Genomic DNA, 18,427 nt, shown 5'->3' on the forward strand with positions numbered 1-18,427 from the left:
ATGCTTGCCAAAACTATTTGCTGCACCATCACTGAGAATGCCTTACTGAGTCCAAGTGTAAGAAGGATTTCCCATAGAACAAGGGTTCTTAATCTAGGGGCCACAGATGCCTTGCATCCATAAACTTGGATGGGAAAAAAATTATACCCTCATTTCAACATAATATAATATAATAATTTTTATCATCAAAATTTTTTATATTATTTTTCAATATAATCATCCAGGAAAGCTAATATGTGCTAGGTTGCTAGGCACTGGGGTAAACTTTACAAAAAATCTTGGATCCTAAAGACAACCTTTTGAAGATCTGTTATTATCCCCATTTTATAGGTGGGGAAACTGAGGCAGAGTTTAAGTGATCTACTAAGGGTGACACAGCTTATGAGTATCTAAGACTGGATTTGAACTCAAGTCCTCCTAACTTCAGGTCCAGCATTCTATCCATTGTTCTAGCTAGCTCCCTTTGTAATGCTGCATATTTTATCTTATATATTTAAAAACATATTCTAGGAATCACCAGGCTACTATAGGGATCCATGTCAGAAAAAAAGTTGAGGGTCCCTGCTATAAATGATAAAGTCCTCCAGATGTAATCAGGATAATTTTAACAGAAAACAGGGATATCATGCCCTGTAACACTGAAGAGCTTCCTAAGGAAGATTTATAATCACCTATCATAGTTCAGTCACTAAAAAAGTTAATAACGCCATCAAGTTGGTCCATCACTACATTGTTTGCGGACAATAAGCTGAGCCAAAAATGAAATGAGTAAATTAGAAAACTGGGAAATGTTTTTTAATGACGCCAGGGTTGTCTTACAACAAAGGCCACCATTTTCAACAATATTCTTCAGCTAATGCTACGAGTAGCAAACCACAGATTACCAGTCTCTGAAGAATTCAAGTTTAGGGTCACTAGTTGGGCACCTTTGACAAATTCAAGTCGTCAGTTAACAAACGAATCATTTCCCAAGATATCAAAAGATATTCACGGGAGTGTGATGTGTCATAGATCTCTAAAATATCATGGAAAATGGGAGATATCACAGGATTGGGCAAACATCCTGAGTTTTTTTTAGAGTAGAGGACTCTGAAAACTATAGACCACTGAGCTTGACTTGCACATACCATTCTTAAAGAAGGGTAGGACAATTAGGTTGATTTGGAATTGGATAAATGGCCAGACCCCAAAAGTAGCCATTAATGTTTTGATGTCAATTATGAAAGATGTCTCCAGTAAAGTACCTCTCCCTCCACCCCCAGGGATCTATGTCTGGCCCTTTTCCAATTAACATTTTTATCAATCACTGGGATAAAGTCATAGATGGTATGCTTATCAAATCTGCAAAAGACAGAAAGTTGGCAGACATAGTGAGCAGGCTGAATGACAGAATCAGCATTCAAAAAGATTTTGACAGGCTGCTGTAATGTTAAGCCAAGTCTAATAAATTGAAATGTAAGTAGAATAAATGTAAAATAATATACTTTTAAGTTTGGACATCATGGTACTTTGTTGATCCCCAATTGAAGCTTGGAAGGAATTTGAAATTGGAAACAACAATTTCCATTAAAATGGAATTCGTAATAAAAATTCATCAGTATGATGAATCCCTCTTGGAAAATTTAAGACATTAACCCTCTAGTCTCCATTAAACAAAAAAAAATACATTTAAAGCATCATGTATAGTTTATTTATATCATTTCACCCCAAAACTTTACAACTATATGGTAACATTGTTATCAATTAAAGCATTATGTCAAAATCAAGTTTTCAAAAGTCCTGGATTGACATAAATTACATTTGGCTCATCATAATTCAAAATCTCCAATGCTACCCATCACGATAAGGCTGTATGAAGCCAAAAAGCATTTGTACTGTTGGAATGAAAATCTATCTCTAACATCAATTCTACCATGGCTAGCCAAGAAACCCTGTAACTTCTTTTATGATCTCACTAAGTCTTAATGTTATAATCTATAAGATGATTACATAAATTCTAAGGTCTTATAAGAACATGGTTTTTAACTTGGGAACTATGAACTTGTTGTGTAATGGTCTGATTACTAATTTATTAATTTAACTGGTTCCCTTTGTAATCCTATGTGTTTTATTTTGCGCATTTGGAAATATTACTCTGAGAAGAAAGCCCTAAACTTCACCAGACTGCTCAGTGGGTCTGTGACACAAACACACAAAAAAAGTTAAGAGTCTCTGGTTTAAAGGGATTCTCTGACTTTATGGACCCTTTCAAAATTCCTTCATATAGCCCATGGGAAAAATATGGCTCAATACCATTTAAAGAGCCAGCATATAAACTGGGCAAATATTTCCCATTGGTGTTTTATACTTAGAAGTATATTGTGAACTCGCTCTTAGGAAAAAATACTTTATACAGGGCTTACAATTTGATTTTTTGGTCATTTCCAAACCTTGACTCTATAGTTGTGGTTCACTTTTATTTGTTCTCTTTCCCCATTAGAATGCAAGTTCCTTGAGGGTAAAACCTTGCTTAATTCTTATATTTACATCCCCAGTGTTTAACCTCCTAACCTGCACATGGCATTTAGTAAATACCTTATTCTTCCTTCATAAAACAACGAAACTGGTTCCCATGTGGCTGCAGAAATAGGAAATAGAGGAATTCAGGAATTGGGAAGTATATAAATTTCCTCTGTGACCTAAAATCTCTTTGGGAGAAAATGTCCCTAAAATCAAAAGGCAATGTGGCAAAGAGAGGTAGACCAGAAAAAAAGAGAGAGAGACTGAGATTCTGGTCCTAGATCTACTACTAACTGGTCTAAATGCTTGAGCAAGTTTGAGCAATTTGCCTTTTATGGATTCTTGTTTCCTCATCTCTAAAACAGGCAGTTGGATAACTGCTAATCTGTCCTTTTAGAAGCAGTTATATAGTACAGTGGATAGGGCACTGTGTTTGGCATCAGGAAGACTCAACTTCTCTCTTGTTCAGTTGTGCCTGACTCTTTATGATCCCTTTCTGGGTTTTCTTGGCAGAGGTACTGCAGTGGTTCACCATTTCCTTCTCTAACTCATTTTACAGATGAGGAAACTGAGGCAAACAGGGTTAAGTGGCTTACCCAGAGTCACACAGATAATAAGTGTCTGAGGTCAGATTTGAACTCAGGAAAACAAAGCCCAGTGTTATCCAGTGTGCCACCTAGCAGCCCAGACTAGCTCTTCTAACTTGGAACCAATACCTAGGGTTGATTGTAAGACAAAAGATAAAGGTTTGGTTCTATTTTTTTTTAAGTCATCTCTAAAAAAATCCTATGACTATACTGAGTTGCAATTTGGGAGGGAATCACATCCCCCTAATCCTTCCACTAGAAATCCTCTTGTGCTTTTGGGGAAGGGGATTTTGACCTCTGATTTCTAAGTAACACCCAGTAAGGAAACAACTCCTGCCAATGCAGATGAACAACTGTTCACAGGCTCACAGATTTCGAGCTAGGAGGGATCTTAGAGGTCATCTAATCTAGTCACCTTATTTTACAAAGGAGGAAAACTGAGGCCCAGGGAGATTAAAAGGCTTACTCAAAGTCACACAGATAATAAGAGTTTCAGAAAAGATTCAAACTCAGGACTTTTTTATGACATGATCTGTGCTCAAGCTACTATAATAATCTCAAGAGGGCTGCCTGGGACACTAAGAAGTTATTCACAGAGCCAGCATATGTCAAAGGGAGAAACTTGGATCCAAGTATTCCCAACTCTCAGGGTCCTGTCCACCATACCAGACTGCCCCTGATATTGTACTTCACCAGAAACAAAAATCTCACAATTAACAAAAACATATTTTAGAGGATGCCACAAGAAGAACTATGACAGTTCTCTAGATGAGCCATTCTAACAATTTACTAAGAAATAAGAGTAGTGAGACACAGGCGGTGTATTTAACTGGGTATGTTGGAAATTTTTTTACTAGAGTGGGATGGGAATGAATATTAAGACAGGCAAATAACAGAGACAGAAATGTCTGATTTCAAAAATTTCTGATTTAGCAGATGGAAAAACTGAGATCCAGATTAAGTAACTTGCCCATGATCATAGAAGTTTTAAGTTTTAGACATGAGACTTGAATCTAAGGTACCTGACTCCAAAGCCAATGTTCTTTCATTGTATCATGCTGGCCGTTGAAAAGAAATTTATATTACAATTTTATTTTATAACTCAACTGAGCCTCATGTAAACTCATTATAAACTATTTACTTATTGTAAGGCATTACCTATATCCTCCATAGCCAAAGCCTTCAAAAGATCTTCCCGGATCGGATACTTAGCCTTGTAACAAAGCCTCTGAACATTTGATGAAGTATCATCCCCTGAAAGTGTAGTGAGATCAATAAAGGTAACAGCTTTCAGGAGCCAAGCAGCCTGTTTTAAGGAAAAAAAGAAAAGAAAAATCCATGTTTTAAAAAAAATGCTTTCAATCAAATTATTACAGAATCATATAAGCAAATATGAATACTGAGATTTGATGACTTCACTTTAAAGGAACAATTAGATGTATAATATTGTTCAACTAAAAATTAAACTTTAAACATTGTTTAATTAAAAGTTAAAAGCCCAGGGAAACAAACAGATGAAATGAAAGTGCACTAACCATGATAAAAGTAAAGGGATTTAGAGTATAGGACCATAGAAGGCCATTTAGTCCAGACTTCCCTTTAGGTTCATTGATTTGCCTGAGGTACGTAGGTAATGAGCATCAGAGTTAAGATTCAAACCAAAATTCCCTGATTCCAAATATAGTCACTTCTCTAGATAGAGGGTCCTATGTCTCAAAATCTAGACTATATAGTTCAGCCTCTTCTAGATCAAGTCTCCTATATCCTAACTCTTCCCCATCACCATTGAATCAATCATCAACCTTTTATTAAACATCTACTATGTGCTGGGCACCGTGTGCCTATCTGACTTCTCTATCCCCATCACTATAATAAGATCATAGCGAATATAAGAGTTTCTTCAATCTTATTTTAATGTTATGCTTTGTTTCTAGGTCTATGGGGTACACTGGAAAAAACAATAGATTTGGATGTGTTGGTAACTATGTTCAAAACCCACTAGTCACTCTCTCCATGAGGTTGAGCAAGTCTTTTAACTTCTTTAAGTCTCCATTTCCCCATCTGTAAAATGAGGTTTTGCTAGATGGCCTCTAAAGTCCCTTACAGATCTAATATTTCATGACTGCTAAAATAGGAAAACTGTAAAAAATGGTTGTACATAGATGTTCCGTGGGTTTTCCAGTTGATTTGATTTTGTAAAAATAACACTCATAAATTTTATGGCTAATTCCTAGAGAATCATTCCACCTCAAAAACTTTTAACTGAACATGATTCAATTAAAGTGTAAAATGTTATCCCCAGAAGATCTGTCACAATTTTCTTAAGGACTAAATATTGTGTGCATCTCATAAAATTAAATATATATTCTTTGGGCCTAGCACCCGGTAGGAATAGTTAACCAATCCTTTATTTATTCATTCTTCAGTGAAACTGAGTTCTTTGAATTACAAGATATATTTATAGAAAAAAGAGCAAATAAAATAAGCACTTATATTTAATTAAGGTCTTAAGTATCTTTAAGATAAGATGAAGATGATCAAAAGAAGTATATTCTTATACCTAACATTCACAACAGTAGCCATACCAGATTCAGAATTTATTGCCATATAATTAAAATAGAAAATAGCTAATAGACATATGTTCAGAAAATATACAATTTATGATAACGATGTCTCAAAGTCATTTGTGGCTTTGTTACTCAAGAGTGATATTATATTTACTTTCTATAAATGCATTATCTTTCTCTAATCTAATCATATTTTCTCTAAACCAAACATCATAGAACAAAGATGGGAAATCCTCAAGGGGACACTGGTTCAGATTCTCCTAAAGCCTCCAGGACCCTCCACTTAACTAATAAGTCATGGGTGATTTTATATAGATATATATTATATTATATATTTAATATAATATATAACAATATATTTAGCCTCAGAATAAATATTGAGTAAAATTCAATATTATGGCCTTGAAGGAAGAGGCTAAGTATTTTAAGAAAAAAAAGTAGAACCTTCATCCACACTTACTTGCCAATCCTTTTTCATAGTTCTTCGAGTTTGGATTTGCTCTGCACGTCTTAAAACTGCTGGCTGGTTCACTTGCACTTTAGAAATCCAGCTAAGGTCTGAAGAAGGACAAAAAAATATGTATACATCTAAATTTAGCCAAATATTATACATATATATGACTTCTTAAAAACTAAAAGTTTTTTCATATACTGTATAACTTTATGAATAGATTGAAACTAGACACTAAACTGAAATATTTATTCATTTCTCAAAGGATATTCCCATAACAATCCTTCTGATATTCAATGTTTTTTGGTAGGTCAGACTGCCTCCACAAAGCTGTCCAGGCAAATCCCATGATATATAGCCAGAAACAGTTTCCAGATCTTTCAAAATATTATAGTTAAACAATTCCTTTCCAGGTTGCAAGAAAATATCTATCCCATCTCACTCAATAAAATACAAATGTTTCTAAATCAGTCACAAAGAAAATCAATTTTTATGAGAGTAGTTTTAGCTGATTTCTGTTGTCTTTAAAAATACCGATGTTATAGAAATCTCACGATTACTAAGGATTTAAGTGCTTGTAAAAAATATTCTTATTTATATACCTGCTTTTAACAGAACCCTGCAATGACAGCTTGCAAAGATTTTCCACTGATGAAGTGATTTGAGATTGTAAGATCACTTATCAAGGAAGCCAAGAGACATTCTTAACATCAGATCTTCATACAAGGGCTTTAGAGAAATCATCTAGCTCATTCTGTAAGTCAGCACCAGAGAGAGGTAAGGCAAAAGTCAAACAAGGATAATTATCCTCTCCTCCCCAACCAACTAGTCATCCTCATTAGTATGACAGAAAATAATATTTCAGGTTCCTCTAAAGTCTCCAGGACCCAACTCCTTAGAACTGGAACCTTAGGGCTCTTCTAAGTCTAATTATATTGATTCTAGGTCAGTCACACTCAGGAATGTAGAATACATCTAAAGACCCTCTGTCCCAGGGGTCGGCAACGTATGACTCTTGAGCCATATCTGGCTCTTTTGAGGGCCAGATATGGCTCTTTTGAGGGCCAGATATGGCTCTTTCTGCAGGAGCCATAAAGTCAATTTTTTTTCAGGAGCGCACACTGTGAGCACTGTACGGTTCTAACAAAATTACATTTTAAAAAATGTGGCGTTTATGGCTCTCACGGCCAAAAAGGTTGCTGACCCCTGCTCTGACCCTTACTCCCAAACTCCTGCTTGGACATCTCACAATGCTGAATCACTTTTGAACTCCAATTCAAGATGATGATGAAATCAATCTAATCTGCTGTTTCTCCAGACCAGTGAAGAGCCAAGCCTGGATAAAAATCTCTTCAAAACCCTTTTTATTAGATGTCTAGTAAATCTTCCTAGCAAGGGGATGGTTGCCAAAAATGCATTGATCCTCATAGAAGCATTCACCTAGGGATTGTTTTGAGGTATCACCCTCATTGGAGTTTTACAACCCATAATGCTGCTCTTATACACCAGCAGACAGTCTCCTTTTCCTAAAGTCTGTGCAGAAAGGAAACTAAAGGAGACAAGATGACTTGGGTGATAGATGGTGACGGTATAAGGTATATACTTTGTGGGGATGTCAGAGCTATGCCCACCCACATCTGACTGATTCCTGGGCTTTCTACAGAGGAAAAGGCTCTCAATTAGTGAACCAGTTGGAAGGTAGAGCATATACATTTGAACACCAGAGGGTGATGCAGCTACACAACAAGAGTACACTTCTCAGTCCTCCTATGGCACCAGTTCTCCACAGCTGAGCCAGTGGCACTGATGGCCATATATAGATCAAGGGTTCTTAACCTGAGGTATGCAGACCCCTTAAGGGGATATATTTCAGAAGATCTGGGGGAAATTATATCATTATTATAATATAATTGTCATCCCTTGTAATCTTACTTATTTTGTTCTATGCTTTTATAAAGATTGTTCTAAAAAATAAGATTATTCTGAGAAGGAATATTTCTTATAATTGGGGAGCTTGAGAAGAATATAGAAACATGGAATAATGGGTAAGGGGAACAATATCAGAGAGACTCCATTCTTATAGGAACTAATACAAACATACACTCACTTTGCTCTTTGGTGAAGCATATTACCCTCTTTCTGACAGACAGGCAATGAATCTATCAAGCAGAAAAAGACAAAAAAATTGCACCTGGCCTCTGTGTTGATATGTCTTGTTTGACTATGCCTATTTGTTAATAGAAAGGCTTTTGTTTCTTTGTTCTCAGATTATAATTGAGGAGGGAATGGGGTAAGATGAATTGATGTTAATAAGAATGATGCCTTCCCCCAAAAAAGGCTACTGAAATGTATTTTATTTTTTGAAATATTTGAAAAAAATGTGAAATCTTTTATTTAATTAATTAATTTAGAATATTTTTCCATGGTTACATGAATCATGTTCTTTTCCTCCCTTCCTACAACCACCACCACCCTTAGTGTGATGATGGGATCAATCCTACCCTACCGATTTTTACATCTAATCACAAAAGTGTAAACACCACCACTTAATCTTTAAGTGGGAGAAGTCTGTAACCTAAGTGTACAAGAGTGGGTGATGAATCAGAATTGACTGACTGCCCCCAGGGCAGTTCTAAGCAAAGCCTTTGATTGGTACATGTAAAGTAGAGGAAGGCACAGGAAGTGACACAAAAGAAGAGCTTTTAAAAGGGAGTGACAACTTCCTGTGGGACAGTTCTTCTTGACTTTTTGGCCTTGAACTGGACCTGGAAGAGTGCTGGCTAAGACCTTGGACTGCTTTATATTTCTCCTTAGAACCATACGTGGTGAGTGAAAAAAGGCTTATTCCCTTAGCTTCCCTGGAGGTACTAACCTCCAGAGGGGCCCTTGATTAGGAAGAGACCTTGTGGCTAAAACCCTTGTTAATTGATTTTTAGGTTCTCTGGCTGGAGCCTCTGGAGCCCTGCTGGAGTAAAGCCAACACTTGAACACATAATCTAGTTCATTAAGCTAGATCTTTTACTCTGCCCTCTTCTGATTTTCTCTACTTTCACTCTCTCCTATATTTTATAAATAAATTGCTAAAATTTATTTTAGAATTGATATTTATTCAATTCTTGGTGACCACCCCTTTTAATATTTAGTCCAACCAATCATAATTTTCCCCCTTTGTGGTAGCCAATGAGCAATTCCACTGGGTTTTGCATGTTTTGCATCAAGACCTATTTCCATATTATTTGCATTAGGGTGATCGCTTAGAGCAGTGATGGGCAAACTTTTTAAAGAAAGGGCCAAAGGAAAGGAAATGTTCATCTATCAGGTTATTTCTAAGGCAACTCTTTCAAAGTTTCATTGTATTGTATCCTACTCATTGCATTCATCAGATTAGGAATAATGTCGCAGGGCTGGATAGAACATTTTAGGGGGCTGTATCTGGCCCACAGGCTGAGGCCATAGTTTGCCCATCACTGGCTTAGAGTCTACATCCCCAATCATATTCCTTTCAACCCATGTGATCAAGCAGTTGTTTTTCTTCTCTGTTTCTGCTCCCACAGTTCTTTCTCTGGATGTGGATAGCATCTTTCTCATAAGTCCCTCAGATATATCTTAGATCATTGCATTGCTGCTAGTAGAGAAGTCCATTACATTCAGTTGTGCCATAGTGTATCCATCTCTGTGTATAATGTTCTGGTTCTGCTCCTTTCACTCTGCATCAATTCCTGGAGGTCTTTCCAGTTCACATGGAATTCCTCCAGTTCATTATTCCTTTGAGCACAATAGTATTCTATCACCACCAACAGATACCACAATTTGTTCAGCCATTCCCCAATCGAAGGACACCCCCTTATTTTCCAATTTTTTGCCACCACAAAGAACACAGCTATAAATATTTTTGTACACATATTTTCCCCTATTATCTTTTTGGGGTACAAACCCAGCAATGCTGTGGCTGGATCAAAGGGCAGGCATTCTTTTAAAACTCTTTGGGCATAGTTCCAAATTGCCATCCAGAATGACTGGATCAATTTACAACTCCACCACCAGTGCATAAGGGTTTGAATTTTGCCACATCCCCTCCAACATTTGTTACTGAAATGTATTTTAAAACGCATAGAACACAGGGAAGCTGGGTGTCTCAGTGAATTAAAAGCCAGGCCTAGAGACAGGAGGTCCTGGGTTCAAATGTGACCTCAGACACTTCCTAGTTGGGTGACCCTGGGCATGTCACTTAATCCCCATTGCCTAGCCCTCACCACTCTTCTTCCTTGGAACCAATCCATTGATTGTAAAATAAATTGATTCTAAAACAGAAGGTAAGAATTTACAAAAATAAAATAAAATGCGTGAACAAAAAAGAGTTCAGAAAGAAGTGCAGACAAGCAGGACAATCTTGAAAATAAAATGGGAGTTCATGATATTTATTTTTAAAAGAACAGATTGCATAAAATAGAAAGAATCATCATTCCATATGCAAGTCTCTCTTTTTTTGTCTGCTATGTATATGGTAAACTAAGGGGAAGGGTTAAGTTTAAAACAAAATAATATAATAGAAATGAAGGAAAATAATGTGCTCCAAAATTTCTAAAATATAAAAATAGCTTATCTCTGTTTTCTAGCCCCCATCCTTGTTTACCTCATTCATGATAAACAGGCCTAATTCACAGAAATTAGGTAATTTATTTTTTTAAAAAACCTTACCTTCCACCTTAGAATCAATACTATGTACTGGTTCCAAGGCAGAAGAGTAGTAAGGGATAGGCAATGGGGGTTAAGTGACTTGCCCAGGGTCACACAGCTAAGAAGTGTCTGAGGCAGGTAATTTCTTTTTAATGGTCATGTGATATATTGAAATACAATAAGGTAAGTATAAAGCTGAATCAAGAAAGTCCATAGGAGTATGACCAAGGGGCTAGACTAAATCAATCCATTAATAAAAGTTCAAGGAGTTCAAGTTTAACAGCAAATAGAAGGGATAATTTACTTACTGTTGTCAGATCAATTTTTGCCTACTCAATCCTCTCCAATCCTGTACTTAAGAAACTGAAAATGCAGAATTTTTCATTTATCCCTCAAAAATTTCATTGAATTCTATGTGACCAGTTATCCCAGACCATAAGGATAGATCCTGACTCTCTCATCTAATCTATGAGCAACTGTTCAGCTTTGTATCATCTGCAAAATAAAGAAAAAAAATACCTTCCACATCTCAATTCAAGTTGAGAATAAAAACAATGAATAGCATAAAGCCAAGAAGAGATGCCTGGAGCACTTCAAGATAACATTCACCCATTTAAAAGCTCTTTTTGTCCAATTAACCATTTTTTAATCCATTTAACTGTACAATTAAATGATTTAATCAACTAGCATTTATTAACTACCTCCTATGTTCTAGGTACCTTGCATCTGGGGGCACAAAGACAAAAGTGAAGCAGTTCCTACCTTCAAGGAGTTTCTGTTCTGATGGGGGATACAACAAGTGCATACAACAAAGTAAATAAATATAATGAAGTTTTCTAGTATTAGAGCAAAAGTTAGGGTAGAGGAGACTATGAGCCAGGTATTAAACTCAGTGAGAAAAGAAATAAATACAATGAGCTTATATTATACTCATGAGATATACAATGTAAATAGATAAGTATATAGTTACTTTATATAAGTATATGGTTACTTTAAAAGGGAAAGGATAGTAGTAATCAATAGGATCAGGAAAGGCTTTCTCATAGGAGGTGGCACTGTGAGCTGAGCCTTGAATGACTAAACAAATCATTCACTAAATCCTTTATTATTATTACGATTATTTATTATAATTATTTGCCAACTGCTGTACTAATTGTTGGAGATATAAACAGATGCGTGATGTAGTCCTTACTCTTTAAGAATTCAAATTCTAATTAGAAGGGAGAAAGATTAATCTACAGAGTGAAGCAAAAAATTCTGGCAATGTCCATTGGGCAGGCAGAGAAGATTCTAAGGCCCAGAGGTCATTAGGGTATAGTGGAAGGGCAGAGATCAAGGCCTGGAAGTCCTTAGGGCACTGATCGAATGACAAATTCATACTTACAGTCAATAAACATTTATTAAGCACCTACTATGAGCCATAGTTTAGGCAAAGAAGCATGATGTTGGTGGAGTAGATGGGAATGAAGTCAGGAAAGAAAAAGCAGTCCTTTTAAAAGCAGAAATACAAGTGCATGAAGGGGAGTAAAGTAAAACAAGCTTGGTTTGAGCCAGGCGGCAAAGGGCATGAAATGCCAAGTTAAGAAGTTTGTATTTTAGTGATTTTTAACATAGGGTTCATGAAGGTTTTCTTTAATATTTTGGTAATCATAGCAATACAATTGGCTTCCCTTGTATTACTATGTATATTATATTATACATTTAAAAATATTCTGAGGAAGAGTTACCAAGCTACCAAAAGAAAACATGAAAAAAAGTTGTTGTTTTTAGAACTCTTGTCCTAAAGGCTAGTCACTGAAAGTTCTTAAGCAGCCAGATGATTTCATCAGATTTGTGCTTTAGGAATATTATCTGGGTAGCTATATGGTTTTACTAATCCCTTCTCTAAACCCTTTCATTAACATATCCAAGTTCCAGTTTACTTATCTAAAAAACAGAGATAAGGATACCAAAAGAAAGTACCTCATAGGATTGTTGTGATGCTCAAATGAAAGAATGCATGTCATTTTTAATGTCATGCTTTACATGCAATATTTTTATTAAGCATTTTTAACAATTTCCTTTTTTCTATCATTTTCTTTTTTTCAACATGGTACCTCCTAGAAAGAATTCTGCATTTGGAATCAAAAGACCTGGATTCAAATTCAGACAGCCACTTTCTAACTATGTCACAATGGGCAAGTGGCTTAACTCCACTGGGCCTCAGTCTCCTCAGCTTCAAAAGGTCTCTTCTGGCTCAGAATCTATGATCCTACAATTCTTCTTTTTTAAGAATTGACTTAGAATTGTTTTCACTCAAGAAATTTAGTCCACTTCTTTCTTAAATATTATAAGGGTTCACAATGAAACAGAAAATCACACTATATCTCAAGCACCTTATCTTTCAGATAGGTATGAAGAGAAAAATATTAAAACAAAACATACCCACAGGGAATTTAAGAAGGGCCATCCAATGCTACTGACTTTAGTATTTTAATATGTAGGGCCAGTGAATCATAGATTAAGAGATTGAAGTATCCCTTAAAATCATCTGGTCTTACTCTCTATTTTCAGACGAAGAAACTGAGGCGTCTCTAAAGAAGTTAGCTAGTTTGTCCAAGGTCACAGATAAAAAGTGGTATAACCAAGACACAAGCCCAGGTCCTCTGACTCATAATCCAAAATCTTTTCACCATGCATAATGTAATGAAAAAGGTAACAGCTGGCATGCTTTGAAATGCCCGCTGTCTTAAACATCCACTGTTTTAATTTTTTTTCACATTTTTCAGTAAAATCAATAACTTAAGCACACTTTTAAAAAGGAAGAAATTTCCTGGACTTCAAGAACTTCATTACAAAGATGCCAGTGCTGCTGACAGACTTTCATGAGGAGATACCCCAAAAGATTCCCTGAATGACATCTTGATTTCCCGAACTATTACAGTCTTTCAACAAGACGTACAGGGAAAAAAACTATCTGATGAAAGTGTTTCTCTAAGCCTCCGCATGTGCCAAGTGTTCAGGAAGAATCATTATACCTGAGTGAAATTCATTAAGAAGCCAGATAACTTTAGCCCCCTGTTGGGTACAGGTTCAACCTTTCAGTCCCTTTGGAAGATCTGATCAATTATTCCAGGAGCCATGTGCCTCAGGGAAAACCCATTTAACTCTTCTTGATAACACTCCATAAGACTGAAGGACCTTGCCTAAATCCAGATTGTCTGTCGCTTTTCTGACTTACGTGCCAACTGCGGGCTAATATTGTAGAACCAAATTAGTGACTCCCTCCATAGGCACTTATATGTCATGGTAGTCATCAATGGAGAGCCGCACATAATGAATAATGAAACAAATATATCATGTAGGTTAAGTGGTGTGATATGAAACGAAACTGAAATAAGGCCAAAGCATTAGCTGTGAATGCCCGAATCTAACAAAAAGAGAAAATGGATGACATTGAAATGTTTAAATAAAGGCAATAAAATTAGACAAGTGAAAACAAATTCAATTTAATTCAAACAAGGGAGAGAACACTGCACAGATCATTAGACTTGTTTGATGTGTTGGTTAGTTTTCCTAAATTGCTTTTTCTTCCTCTCATTTTTATTCTTCGTTGTATAGGATAGTTCTCTGAGTGGGGAGGGAAAGGAATCAGAGGCAATACTGAATCCCAAGTAGAGGCTTTATTTGAATTCACATAGCTTACTTCCACTGGGCTAGAACCAAATATCATATTTTTCGTAATTATAAGTTCAACTAGTGAGAATCCAATACTTATAACAATTCCACATGAATCATAGACCTCACTGATCAGGATCTAGACGTATCAGAAAATGAAGGGAACAGAAAAACAAAAATGAAACAATTAAAAAAAAAGCTTTTAAAAAATAAATATGGATTGCTCTACTCTCCAAGTAATTTCAGCCACGTGTCTGATAACAAGAAAACTACCGACAATTTGGGAAGTCCTACTTATGTATCTTCCTTACTTATGTCACACTGTGATGCTCCATGACACAGAATCATTCCATACAGGATTCCATTGGAATTGTAGCTTGGTAGTTAGTGTGTATAGAACGTTTCTGAGTGTGCCGACCTTAGTATAACTAGAAACTGACTTCCTGGTGGTATCATTCCTGAAATTTTACAAGTAGGGATTTTGTCATTTGGTTTGAGGATTTTCCTCTACTGAAATGTAGAGATCACTAAGAAATACTAGCAATAAATTGCTACACACTGTGATGTCAATTAGCTTTTTTCCCCTTAAGATGAGTTTTACAAAAGGAGTAAGAGGAAGAGTACCAGGTAGAGAGCCCAGGACTTTGGTCTCAGCCTGAAAAGTGGAAAATTTGGGTTGTTTTGGTTTTTTTTTAAGCTTTACCTGCTTCATATTTGACAGATTTGCCTTTCTTCCTGAGGGCCAGCCGTGGTGAAGAAGAAATAGCTTTGGATTCAGAGCCAAAAGCATTGAGCTTGAATCTGAGCTCTGCCTCTTATTTACTGGTTGAATGATCAGAAAAAGTCACTTCACTACTCTGAGAGTCAATATTTTCATCTCATCACATTTGACAATTGGTTGAAGAACTTGGGAGGATGAAGGAGAGAAGGCTTAGGGAGGGAACTGATAGAGGAAGTGCCTGGAAGGTGACAGCAATCTTTAGTATTTGAAGGGTTGGCCTGTGGAAGAAAGGTTTGGCTTGATCTCAGAGGGAAGAACTAGAAACAGTGGACAGAATTTGGAAAGAATCAAAAACACGTATTGTAAGAAAAAACTCTTTAATAATTTGAGTCATTCAAAATTGGAATAGATGATCTGGAAAAGTACCAAATCTCCCTCACCTGAAGTTTTTTAAACAGTTTAGGCAATCACTTCTTGGGAATGCTGTGCTACCTACGCCCAGGTGGAGATTAGATCAGATAATCTCTGAGATTACCTCCAACTCAGAGATTCTATGACAATTTCACTCAGCAAAGACAAAGGTATTGGGCTTTTAGAATAATCAATCAAATTCAGTCCAAGTTTTCAAAAGGGATTGAAAGGTCAGGGCAGTGCACTTCCCTACACTAAACTTAGACCCTCAGGGACCCCTGCTCTTTCCTCTTCCTAACCAGTTCAAAACTATTCTCAGGACAAGAGCTAACTTCCCCTACAGATATTTGCATTTTGAACCCTCACTGGGTAATGTCAGACCAAACTTAAGAGTATAATGTTTAATTCTGGGCTCCACATTTTTAAAAAGGAACATCTTTTTCAGGCAGCTACCAGGATAGTGAAGGAGTCTAGAAGTCATGTCAGGTGCAGTTATTTAAAGAACTGGGGATCTTTAGCTTTAAAAGGAGACAAGTTTGAAGACCTTTCCTGTGGAAAGTGAAACTAATTCAGAATGGCTCCAAAGAGCAAAATTAGGATCACCTACACCAAGAACAAATAAGATGGTGGCCTGATCAGATGAGAAGTGACTCATCCTTTTTAGAATATAGCAATAAAAAGGAATATTTTATTCAAAGGAATAGAATGTAAGAAAGGGAGAATAGCACTGTATATCAAGAAGAACCTTTATACTTCAAACAAGAAATAGAGAATTTTTAAAACTCAGTCTCAGAAAATGAATTGAAATGAACCATAAATGAAGCCCCAAGGTGGAGGGAAAAAAATCTAAGTCCAAATTGATTTACAAGTTATGTATACCAAAATCAGGACTTTCTGACTCCAGAACCACTCTACCCAATGCACCAGGTACCTGTCTCATTCCATACCTTTGATCTAGAATGTCCTTGTTGCAAAACATATGCCCCAAGTAAGTCATAAACAGAAAGACCTACAGACACTAAAATAATCACAGCAGAACTTTATGTTGCAGCAAAATAAGAACACAAAACAGAAACAAAGTTGTTGCCCTTAGATAGCAGTGTACAGTCATATGTAAAGGAATGAAATATGATTGAAGTCTAAGAAACGATAAATAATGAGAATTCAAAGCAAAATAAGAAAACTTGTATGAACTGATGCAGACTAGAGTGAGAAGAACCAAGAGAATAACATATACAAAGATTACAATGATATAATTGAAAAGAATACTAAAAGGATGCTACTCTCCTACTATAAATGCCCAATCTTGTTCCGAAAGACTACGTCAAGGTCTACTAACCTATGACTGCTGCATTTCATTTCATAAAACCTGATATTTGACTGTTATTACCTTCTCTATAATTTATATTTGCCATTTAGGGTTTCAATAATTGCACAGACTACATGCTTTCCTTTGTGATAATAACAAAATGACTGTGCTTGCCAGAAAATGTATGCATATATAAACATATTAGTAATTGCTACGGCGCACTACCTGAATACAACTCTAACTTATCAAGAAACCCAATGTGAATGTTAACTTGGTTAAAGTACCTTTAGCATGTTTCAGCATATGAAGAACCAGTTCAGAAGGGTTATGTCAGACCATGAATAAATATAAATAAAATATTTGCTTTGTCAGAAAGTTTTTTTTTTGGTTTTTTTTTTAGTTCATGCTCACCTTTACACAGGCATGAATTTCTTGGCTATGGGGGAAACTTATAGACAAATGTTTCAGAATCTGGTCAATACCAAGAGAGTAGGAGACTGTCTCTCAAATAACAGTCTCAATAACTCAGCCATGGAACAAACCAGACTCTCTTATTCCTAAAACTTCCTTTTCTCTCTTTTTTCCTCCTCAACCAGTTTCATTCTTAAAAGATTCCAAAGTATAAGTCTGAGAGTAGAGACAATTGATAGTACCTTGCTTTCCCAGACACTGCTTTAGAACTCCTTAGTAATCAGAAAAGCTGGCGAAATATCACCAACAAAACATTAAAGAAAGGAACAAATATATATAATGAAAAACTGGAAAGCTAGAATTGATTCTGCTACCCCATCTAAACCCCATTAGGAGATCCCTTGATGCTTCAGTCAACCCCACAGACAGAAAATAAAGACCCATTTTTAGAGACAGACCCCGGAAACTGTAGTACCCAGCTATATCTCCAAAGTTCCTGAGGCCTCAGTTGGCTATAAAGGATATTATTTAATTAAATCAATTTAGACATATATTGAACATAGGTTCTCTTTTTCTTCCCAGAATAAATGCTTGTCAAAATATTTTTTTAATCACTCATTTAGAAAAGCATTTGCTACTAAATGGAGGCTATAATCAAGATAGGAGACATTAATCATCCATACATTTCAAATCATCTCTTTTGAAATTTATCTCTTTTATGCAGCTCCAGTCTCTTCTCTGTAGGCTGAGGAGTGAAAGTTAGTGCATGCTCAGTTTTCTCTTAAGGGAGCAACTCTTGTTGTGACACATTCCTATCACTTTGAACCTGGCAAAAGCAAAAGTGTAACCTGCAGGAATGATACAAATTGGCATGTGCCAGATTGGGCAAAACCAGTAACTTCTACTCATTCCCATAGGAGGCAATCTGAGAATTCTGAGACCAAAAGTCTCATGAATAGCTGTGCTCTCCATACCACCAGCCCTGCTTTGAGCCATTTCCACAACATCGCCTTAGGGAAAATTCTTGTAAAAAGGCATTTCCCCATGCCTAGAAAGCTCTCCTTCACTTCTTCACTTCACTATAGTTCCAACTAAAATCCCATCTTACACAGGAAATCTTCCCCAAATCTTAATTCT

The 18,427-nt window shown here is 36.2% G+C and overlaps 1 protein-coding gene across 1 annotated transcript in view; it reads right to left on the minus strand.

Annotated features, from left to right (window-relative positions):
* The window catches only part of DERA (deoxyribose-phosphate aldolase), a 146,800-nt gene that overhangs the window by 102,839 nt on the left and 25,534 nt on the right, over positions 1-18,427 (minus strand). The window contains exons 2-3 of the mRNA XM_044677478.1: positions 6,114-6,211; positions 4,245-4,392 (exon numbers count right to left, since the gene is read on the minus strand). Of these exons, the coding sequence (XP_044533413.1) occupies positions 4,245-4,392; positions 6,114-6,211 (246 nt within the window). The remainder of the gene's footprint in view (positions 1-4,244; positions 4,393-6,113; positions 6,212-18,427) is intronic.

Source organism: Gracilinanus agilis, chromosome 5, assembly GCF_016433145.1.
Source record: "Gracilinanus agilis isolate LMUSP501 chromosome 5, AgileGrace, whole genome shotgun sequence".
Lineage (NCBI taxonomy): Eukaryota > Metazoa > Chordata > Mammalia > Didelphimorphia > Didelphidae > Gracilinanus > Gracilinanus agilis.